The sequence below is a fragment of the Salmo trutta genome, chromosome 4 (assembly GCF_901001165.1).
Source record: "Salmo trutta chromosome 4, fSalTru1.1, whole genome shotgun sequence".
Classification (NCBI taxonomy): domain Eukaryota; kingdom Metazoa; phylum Chordata; class Actinopteri; order Salmoniformes; family Salmonidae; genus Salmo; species Salmo trutta.
The window spans coordinates 8,278,984-8,289,990 of NC_042960.1; the positions used below are offsets into that span (position 1 = coordinate 8,278,984).

At 43.4% G+C, this 11,007-nt stretch overlaps 1 protein-coding gene across 1 annotated transcript in view; it reads right to left on the bottom strand.

Annotated features, from left to right (window-relative positions):
* Positions 1-11,007, bottom strand: part of LOC115191585 (uncharacterized protein K02A2.6-like) — a 38,939-nt gene extending 27,932 nt beyond the window's left edge. The window contains exon 1 of the mRNA XM_029749373.1: positions 9,802-11,007. Coding sequence (XP_029605233.1) covers positions 9,802-10,913 — 1,112 coding nt within the window. The 5' untranslated portion in view covers positions 10,914-11,007. The remainder of the gene's footprint in view (positions 1-9,801) is intronic.

Below are 11,007 nucleotides of genomic sequence, written 5' to 3' on the forward strand. Positions count from 1 at the left end.
TTGTGTTGGATGATATTCAACATGGACGCCAGAACGCTGCTCTTATCCAAATCAACGCTTTCACTTGAGTCACTTTAGTCTAACAGTCTTCTATGTCATTATCTGTCTTGGTTTGTGACCTCTTTGTATATCATGGCAGTCGTATAAATCTGTACGTTTACTATCTTAGCGTCCAAGCATTAGACATTATAATTCACTTAGCTACGTCTGAACAACTTTTCTTTCTGATAATGTTTTGGCGTATAGCTGAATAATTTGGCTGTAAAATGTATGTAAAATGGCCAACTCTTTTTTTAACGACAGCCCCCCGTTGCTTGTTTGCAATTACAAGGGTCACGCCGTGTTTCCTGTTAGAAAGGTTTGGCTTGATGAAAGGAGTAATGGAAGTCAAATGTAATTGAGGGAATACATCAAATACTTAGTAAAAGTGCCCTTTTAGATGTTCATAATGTATTTGTACGAACTTCATGAGGGTTTAGGATAATGGAAATTGGGGCGATAGGAGCAGTTATCGGGTGGAGTAGCGAAACAAGATAGATTACACACCCATCAAAGACCCATTATTTATGAGTTTATGTCCAAATCCCGTAAACAGAGCTGTTAGAGGGAAGCGTTAGCACACAGATAATGCTAAACCACACAGTTTACACACTAACAGCCTCGGTGTAAATTATTCATATTTCTGCCGTAGTTTGTTATCTTGGGTTTAGAGTGGGGATTGACCCTGACTGAGCTCTATATCTCTCTGTACATACCTTTAGCACGACCTCTGTCTTGTCTGGCCAGTGTGTGTGTGTGTGTGTGTGTGTGTGTGTGTGTGTGTGTGTGTGTGTGTGTGTGTGTGTGTGTGTGTGTGTGTGTGTGTGTGTGTGTGTGTGTGTGTGTGTGCTTGTATTACTATCCTTTAAAAAAAAAAATACTATCCTTGTGGGTACTGGAAATCCCCCAAGGTCCCAACAAGGATAGTAAAATAATGAAAATTGTAATTCGTGGGGACATTAGCAAGGTCCCCACGAGGACAAAGGCTATTTTAGACTCAAGGGTTAGGTTTAGGTTTAGAAATTAGGGTTAGGTTTAAGGTTAGGAGTTAAGGTTAGGCTTTGAGTTAGGGGTTAGGGAAAATATAATAATAATTTGAATGGAAATACATTTTAGGCTTAAGGGTTAGGGTTAGGGTTAAGGTTAGGAGTTAGGATTAGGTTTAGGGTTAAGTTTATGATTTGTTTACGGGACACAAGTTTTTCAAACATTAAATGACACTGAGTGCACAAAACCTTAAGAACTCTTTTCCTGACAGACTGACATGGTGAATCCAGGTGAAAGCTATAATCCCTTATTGATGTCACTTGTTAAATCCACTTCAAATCACTGTAGATGAAGGGGAGGAGACAGGTTAAAGAAGGATTTTTAAGCCTTGAGACAATTGAGACATGGATTGTGTATGTGTGTCATTCAGAGGATTAATGGGCAAGACAAAAGATTTAAGTGCCTTTGAGCAGGGTAAAAAAAATGTGTTATGACTTTTTAACCTCTGCCATGTCGTGGATTCAGAGCTATCTATCTAATATAACTCAAAGGGTTTTCTTTAATGGAAGCTTCTCTAATGTCAAACATGTAAAGTGTGGCGTACTGCAGGGCAGCCCTCTAGGCCCTCTACTCTTTTCTATTTTTACCAATGACCTGCCACTGGCATTAAACAAAGCATGTGTGTCCATGATTCAACCATATACACATCAGCAACCACAGCTAATGAAGTCACTGAAACCCTTAACAAAGAGTTGCAGTGTGTTTTGGAATGGGTGGCCAGTAATAAACTGGTCCTGAACATCTCTAAAACTAAAAGCATTGTATTTGGTACTAATCATTCCCTAAATTCTACACCTCAGCTGAATCTGGTAATGAATGGTGTGGCTGTTGAACAAGTTGAGGAGACTAAATTACTTGGCGTTACCTTAGATTGTAAACTGTCATGGTCAAAACATATAGATTCAATGGTTGTAAAGATGGGGAGAGATTTGTCCGTAATAAAGAGATGCTCTGCTTTTTTGACACCACATTCCAAAAAGCAAGTCCTGCAGGATCTAGTTTTGTCTTAACTTGATTATTGTCCAGTCGTGTGGTCAAGTGCTGCAACGAAAGACCTAGTTAAGCTGCAGCTGGCCCAGAACAGAGTGACACGTTTTGCTCTTCATTGTAATCAAAGGGCTGATATAGAGTGCATTCGGAAAGTATTCAGACCCCTTGACTTTTTCCACATATTGTCACGACTTCTGCCAAAGTCGGTTCCTCTACTTGTTTGGGCAGCGTTCGGCGGTCAACGTCACCGGTCTTCTAGCCATCGTCGATCCACTTTTCATTTTCCATTTGTTTTGTCTTTGTTTTCTACACACCTGGTTTCTACTCCCCAATTACATGTTCATTATTTAACCCTCTGTGTCCCACATGTTAGTGTGCGTGTTTATTGATTGTTCATTGTGGTACTTGTTGGCTGGTTATGTTTGCCGGGTTATGTATTTACGCCCGTTATTTTCGAGTGACCGGTATTTCTCCGCACCTTGAGTATTGTCTGTATACCGGTGCTGTCGTGGAATTAAATACGTTGTACACTCATTTCTGCTCTCCTGCGCCTGATTCACTGCATCTGTTACCCACCGTCTGACACATATTGTTACGTTTTACAGCCTTATTCTAAAATTGTTTAAATAAATAAAAATCATCATCAATCTGCACACAATAGCCCATAATGATGAAGCATAAACAGGTTTTTAGAAATGTTTGCAAATGTATTAAATATAAATAACAGAAATACCTTATTTACATAAATATTCAGACCCTTTGCTATGAGACTCGAAATTTGCTCAGGTGCATCCTGTTTCCATTGATCATCCTTCAGATGTTTCTACAACTTGATCAGAGACAACCTGTGGTAAAATTAAATTGATTGGACATGATTTGGAAAGGCACACATCTGTTTACATAAGGTCCCACAGTTGACAGTGCAGGTCATAGAAAAAAACAAGCCATGATGTAGAAGGAATTTTCCATAGAGCTCCGAGACAGGATTGTGTCGAGACACAGATCTCGGGAAGAGTACCAAACATTTCTGCAGCATTGAAGGTCCCAAAAACACAGTGGCCTCCATCATTCTTAAATGGAAGAAGTTTGGAACCACCAAGACTTTTCCTAGAGCTGGCCGCCCAGCCAAACTGAGCAATTGGGGGAGAAGGGCCTTCGTCGGGGAGGTGACCAAGAACCCGATGGTCACTCTGACAGAGCTCCAGAGTTCCTCTGTGGAGATGGGAGAAACTTCCAGAAGGGCAACCATCTCTGCAGTACTCCATCAATCAGGCCTTTATGGTAGAGTGGCCAGACAGAAGCCAGACCACAGTAAATGGCACATGACAGCCCGCTTGGAGTTTGCCAAAAGACACCTAAAGGACTCTCAGACCATGAGAAACAAGATTTTCTGGTCTGATGAAACCAAGATGTCACATCTGGAGGAAACCTGGTACCATCCCTACGGTGAAGCATGGTGGTGGCAGCATCATGGTGTGGGGATGTTTTTCAGCGGCAGGGACTGGGAGACTAGTCAGGATCAAGGGAAAGATTAACGGAGCAAAGTATGGAGAGATCCTTGTAGCGTCATACCCAAGACTCAAGACTGTAATCGCTGGTAAAGGTGTTTCAACAAAGTACTGAGTAAAGTGTCTGAATACTTATGTAAATGTGATTTCAGTTTTTTTATTTTTAATAAACTTGCAAAAAAATGTATACAAATAAAAATATTGTTTCTATATATGTTTCTTATAAAAAGAAGTGATGCAGTTAGTCTCTCCTCAACTCTAAGCCAAGAGAGACTGGCATGCATAGTATTTATAGTGCATTCGGAAAGTATTCAGACCCCTTGACTTTATACACGTTTTGTTACGTTACAGCATTATTCTAAAATGGATTCATATGTTGAAAATCCCAAATTGTTTGCATAGTCAACTTACACACAGCTCTGACACACACACTTACCCACCAGACATGACACCAGGGGTCTTTTCACACTCACAGTCCCCAAATTCAAGACAGCGAACAGTATTATATAGAGCCATTATTGCATGGAACTCCGTTCCATCTCATATTGCTCAAATAAACAGCAAACCTGGTTTAAAAAAACAGATAAAGCAACACCTCCCAGCACAACAGCTCTCCCCTATTTGACCTAGATAGTTTGTATGTATGTTTTGGTATTGATATGTAGCCTACGTGCGCCTCTTTTTATGTATTTTTTGATTGATATAGTTTTGTCCTTGAGCTGTTCTTGTATATTAATGTTCTGTATCATGTAATGTTTCATGTTTCTTTAGGATCCCAGGAAGAGTATCTGCTGCTTTTGCAACAGCTAATGGGAATCCTAATAAAATACCAAATGCCAAATGGTAGGAGCACCGGTTTGTGTCAAGAACTGCAACGCTGCTGTGGTTTTCACACTCTACAGTTTCCCCGTGTGTATCAATAATGGTCCACCACCTAAAGGACATCCAGACAGCTTGACACAACCGTGACAAAATATTAGGAAGGTGATCTTAATGTTTTGTACAATCGGTGTATGTTAAGTTCCCATAAGCTCCTACTTGGGTAATGCTTTCGGCTTCTGAACCAGAACATTGCTCAACATTGGAATAATACAAGAATAAATGCATGAGGGTTAAATATGTGATGTCATAGCTAAAGGATTACATTTGAAACATATCCTATGAAGCCGACAAAGGCTCTTACTCATAAGGAAGGGTGAGCCTGTTGGTTGATCTCAGACACATTGTCATCGACTCTTCACATACATAGGAACTGAAGCCACGTTTGCCTCTGAGCTATGGGGACACAGGCCTCGTAAAGAGAGGAGCTTTTATCCAGATCAAAACCAGCTCTGATCTCATCTGGACCATTTTATCCAGATCAAAACCAGCTCTGATCTCATCTGGACCCTTCTGTTCGTGAGAAACAACACCGTGTCCTGTAAACACACACCAGTGGGATGGGAGGGCGTCCACACAAGACACACATACACACACAAAGGCATGGACACACACACAACACACACTTTCTCTTTGTCCAAGTCCATTCCTCCTGCAATTCCCGTCTTTCCCTCCCCTGGTGCAACACACCCCTTCAGTACTGTAATTAGGAGACAGATGAAAGCAATACCGTCCTGTGTGTCAATGTAGCTGATTACATCGAGCCAATCAACCCAGGCCATGGGGCCAGGTAAGCAAAGTATGGGTACATCAGCTGTGAACATCCACCCCCTCTCCCCCGGGCCTCTAGCCCCATAAAGGCGACTGCCCGTAACCCCCGGTGACACGTGATGTTGTCTTTGTGTAATTAAATCATCCTGGCTCCCGGGTCCATCCCATGAGATCTCTGAGGATTTGGAAACCTAGCTGGGGCAATCCCCACAGGTCAGGGTCTGCTGTTTTTCTTGGATGTGTTTCATGGGACCGCATGTTCTCACTGGGACCTCGGAAAAATCAGCCCCTTGGAAAAACAAAGCAGAGAAATTGGGATTTGGGCCTCGTCGGACATTGGGTACACAGTAATTTAGGTCCTGTGCCTCGCCCCAGAGACCTGAGTAGCCAAGGCTGAGTAGCATGGAAAGGTTTCTCCGGGCTCCTCCATAGGTGGTCTCCCATTTCAAAGAGGCTGGAGGTCTAGGCTTGTTTCCTGAATAACAGGCCCTTTATTTATTATTTAAGGACACACTGACTGGCTGTAGTTCCTCTGCTTTGCATCAACCCCATAACAGGATTTGGTCTGAGAAGTCTTTGTGATGACAGAACTTCTTGTTTCTTGTCTACTCCTCATTGTACCATTGTTATGGGGACGGAGGAATACAGTCCTACTGGGCGCACGACTCCAAAGAGAACATGACAAGACGCCTCTGAAGAGACCCTCTCCGTCAATTAATTGGGTCGACAAAGAAAGGGGACCGTCTGAAACACCGTAAGGGGTGTGGAGAATAAACGCAAAATAGAGACTAGAGACAAGTCCTCTTGTACTCTTTCATTTTATAAGACTGAGGCACAGGCTACTCTTCCTTACCTAAACACTACAGGCCACCTCCTACTCTGGCTACCATGGTGTTCATGCACCTTGGAAGTCGATGGAACATATTATTAGAGTATCAAGTTGCAGTAAGTGGCCATTCTCTGTCTGGTCCTAAAACAACACTGTCATTATCATCGGACTATGTTACAGTGCAGCTTGACAATGTAGGGCTTCTTAGGAAATGTCATCCGCCAGGAGAAGTACATTTCCCAGAGAGCTCCCTTCTGTACTGAATTCCCTGGGCTAATGTTGAGTTCTGAGGTTCCCAGCAGAAACACGTTTCTCGGGGTGAAAGATGACGGTGGAGCCCCTTTCAACAACACACACAGGAAGTAGAATAGGCCTGATCATTCCTCAGTAAAACGTCCCTCTAAAATCAAATCACATTTTATTTGTCAGATGCTTCGTAAACAACAGGTGTAGACTAACAGTGAAGTGCTGACTTAAGGGCTCAACAATACAGAGAGAAAGAAAATAGGGAAATAATAGAAAAGTAAAACTCGTAATAATAGATACATAATGAGTAGAGATAACCTTGCTCTATACATGGTATATCTATACCAGTACCAGTCGATATGCAGGGGTACGAGGTAATTGAGGTAGACATGTACATATAACTGGAATAAAGTGCAAAAAGGGTTAAGGCAGATTCTTAAATAGTTAACCAATAGATACACGGACTAACTATTTAGCAGTGTTATGGCTTGGGAGTAGAATCTGTTCAGGGTCCTGTTGGTTCCAGACTTGATGCATCGGTACCGCTTGCCATGCGGTAGCAGAGAGAACAGTCAATGACTTGTCAAATCACACACCGGCAGCCGTCCACTCGTCCAGACAGACTGCCCAAGACAAGGGTGGGTCCAAAATAGCACTGTAGTGCATTATTTTTGACCAGAGCCCTATGGTTCCTCATCAAAAGTAGTGCACAATATTGGGAAATAGGTACCAGACTAAATCACACACCAGCAGCCGTCCACACAGACTGCCCAAGACAAGGCAATTGCATAATTCTGTCATAGAGCCATTTCTCATTGTGCCCTCTGCCACACTCTGACTATAAATACAAGGTATATGAATCCAGTTGACCTCTATGTCTAGCTGTTGATCACTTAATATAGAACTTTATACTGCCTCGCAGACAGATCAACGGTTTCATGTTGAATCAAAACTTCCATAGGGACCAGTAAATGTCTACAGAACAGTATATTTTCCTCTTACATGCATATTTGTCGATATTTACGGTGGTTTTGCGGTTTGTTGAAATGTCTGTTCAGTTCAGCCACTGGTAAAGCCAGGAGACTTGTACTGGATTGGACAGTGTCCAACCTAAACACTATCCTCTATGCAGCAGTGGTATGTAGGCTACTCTGATACTAATCTGAGTGTAGGCACTTAACTCTTAACACATGGTGGAGTTGACACTAGCATTGAATAATTATAAGCACGCTGTACAGTAGGCTACGTTATTATAAAGGTGTTGTTTGGCATCAATCAGATTGTTACATTGGGATTTGTGACATCGCCCATCAATGAAAGCAAAAAGGTAGATGAGCAAATTGAAGCGCACGTACCAAGTTTTTTTTTCTACACGGTTGTATTAACTGTTAGAAGAAATGCCTCGACACGATTTGACAAACAAGGGCCTTAGGCACTAACAACATCCTGGTGTCATGGTGGTTGAGGACTATCCCCCAGGTTATTAGCACTTGTAATGACTCCCCCTTTGACCATGGAGCCAGCAAGGGTCTGGATCATTAGCAAGGCTACTGGGGCTATGCTTCCAGGTGGAGGTATGGCTGTGGGGTGATCCTCTATACTGGTGCATGTAATCTACTCTCCTCAGAGGGTCGCTAACAGCAGGACGTCCCCTCTCTCATGCTGTTCCATGGATAATGACCTCAGTGAACCCGGACAGCATGTTGGGTGGTAACGACACTACATTTTCCGTGGTAGCTGAGGAGCGTTGGTAGCAACAAAAAAAAAGCAGTACATATTGTGCTGTTTTATCGCGCATGCAGGGGCTATGCTGGGGGGAAAAATGGTGTTTGTTGTTTGCAGTAACTTCTTTGTTGTAATATCCCAAATGGACACAGCTGTTTCACTATTAAAGATCCCAGCTTTAAGCCACGGGTTCATATGACCCATCGGTTTTCATTTTATGACGTTTATTTGACAGGGACCGTGTCCAATTAAAACGTACATCTCCCAGACAATGTTATGCATTGTATTGAATAACTCTATTATATGAAAGCTTGGAGTCAGTCAATAGATTTGTTGATATTGTTAACTCATTATGAATATAACATAATTATGTTTAATATTCCTATGTAATAGAAGAGGCTGCCCAGGTTCTAGAAATACATCACTTAACCGATGTTACGTGAGTCCTGGCTGGAGATGCATGCCTAACTCAAACTGATGCACAAATCTCCCATCGAAATCATTGATTTACATTAAAAAGAAGTGTGTTACGCAGAAATATTTCACAGTCACAATTCTTTCTTCCTTTTACACAATAGCATGTTCACAGCCACTCTCGTGCTTTAATACTGAACATTAGAAGCCACCTACCAATCCACATTAACATAGTTATTTTCTGTTATGCTTCTCATGATGCATTTCTTTTCCAATGACCCCAGTGGGAAATGTTATGTGAGGAACAGTAGTTCAATGGCTAAATAGACAAGTTTTATAACATGTATATTTTGATTTCCAGCAACGTATACATTTTAATCTCTCATCTAAACTGTGTTGCATATTGTAGTAACTTGACAAGGAATGCCCACACGCATTTCGATATTACTTTCCTTTACTTTCAACCCAAACCTAAAGGTGTATTGCCAGGTACAAACGGTACAAATATAACAGAACTATATAGCCCACTCAGCCGGTGGTAGAATCACATTGCACAGAACTCACTCTTGGTGATGACATCATCAAAGGGGAAAGGTCAAGGTTAATGCCAATAATAACCATGTAATTATTTATATAGTGTCCACACTATAACACTTCTCCCCCCTCAATTTAAATCCCCCCCCTGTAAGGAAAACATAAGGTTAACAAGTAAACCACATTAGTGTTTTCTTCTCTTTACTACACCACACTGTAGAACTTCTGCTGGTGTTACGGTAAATGTAACCAAAACAACAACAATAAAATGACAGTCCTTATTTCTTTTCAACTAGGTCTGCTGCTCCAAACAAACACTAACACCACGAGTCTCTCAGTCTCAACTACAGAGTTAGTTTTTCAGGAGGCTTGTGACTACGCTGTGATCTGCGCAGTACTCCTGGTGTGCTACGAGACACAGGTAAGGCATGTCCCAGTGGAGCTGGGTCTGAGGGCACAGGAGCGGGTTGGGTGTTTGTGAGAGAATGTCCATCACCCTCTGCTGGAACCACTGAATGCCCCTGTTCCTCAGATGCTGTTTCCTGTGGGATTTCAACTTGTATACTACCACCCACAGCTGTTCCGTCTGAAAACATGGTCTTGTCTTTGTCATAGCGCAGGCGGAGATGGTCCTGGTGTCTGCGCACGACTCGACCATCAGTCAGTTTGACCACAAAGGAGACGGGACCACTCTGACTCAGAATGATACCTGGCAACCAGCGTTGGCTGCTTGTGAAGTTGCGGATGTAGACAGTGTCATTGGGTTTTAACTGTCTCTCCCTTGCGTGGTGGTCATGTCTCTCTTTTTGTTTCTCCTGCTTCCGTTCCACTCGTGCTCTGATGTTCGGACGCAGTAGATCCAGGTGAGCTTTTGGCCTTCTGCCCATTAACATCACCGCTGGAGCCTGTCCTGTTGTTGTTTGTGGCGTGATGCGGTACTGGAACAAGAACCGAGAGAGCTTAGTAGTGATGGTTCCCCCAGTCATCCTTTTGAGCCCCTCTTTCAGTGTCTGCACAGCCCGCTCCGCTAAGCCGTTTGAGGCCGGGTGAAACGGGGCGCTGCGGACATGGCGGATCCCGTTTCTCCGCATGAATTCTTGGAACAAATCACAGGTAAACGTTGTTGCGTTGTCGGACACCAGAGAGTCCGGCAGACCATGGGTTGAAAACACCTGCCGAAGCTTTTCGATGGTTGTGGTCGCTGTGATGTTGCTCATGATGTGCGCCTCCAGCCACTTGGAGTGTGCGTCCACCATGACAAGGAACATGTGACCCATGAAAGGGCCTGCAAAATCTATATGCAGCCTAGACCATGGGTGGTCAGGCCACTCCCACAGATGTAGTGGCGCGGGCGGCGCCATCTTCTGGTTGATCTGGCACTCAGAACATGATTTAACTTTGTCTTCTACCTCCTGATCCATGTTAGGCCACCAGATGTAAGATCTGGCTAAACTTTTCATCCGGGAGGCACCCGGGTGAGCCTCATGGACCTCATCCATGACTTGTGCACGGCCAGGGGGTGGAACAACCACTCTGGACCCCCAGAGTATGCAGCCATCCTGCACACTCAGCTCCGTTTTGCGCTTTGCGTAAGGTCCTAGTCCATCATCCTCTATGACAGGAGGCCAACCCTGCATCAGGAATCTTTTCACTTGGGACAGGATAGGATCCCGGTCTGTCCACTGTTTGATCTGATTGGCATTCACAGGTGAGTTTGACAATCTCTCCATTAGGAAAATTGTCTCGGGAGGCACCACAGTTGTGGCAGGCATCTCTGGTAGCGGGAGACGGCTGAGCGCGTCTGCATTTGCATTGTCCTTCCCCGCTCTATACACTATCGTATACTGGTAAGCCGACAGTGTCAGGGCCCAACGCTGTAACCTTGCTGAAGCCATGGGCGGAATGCATCTTGATTCACTAAAAAGGCTCATCAGTGGTTTGTGGTCAGTGCATATGGTGAAATGACTACCGTAGAGGTACTGATGGAAGCGTTTCACAGCAAAGACTATGGCCAGACCTTCCTTG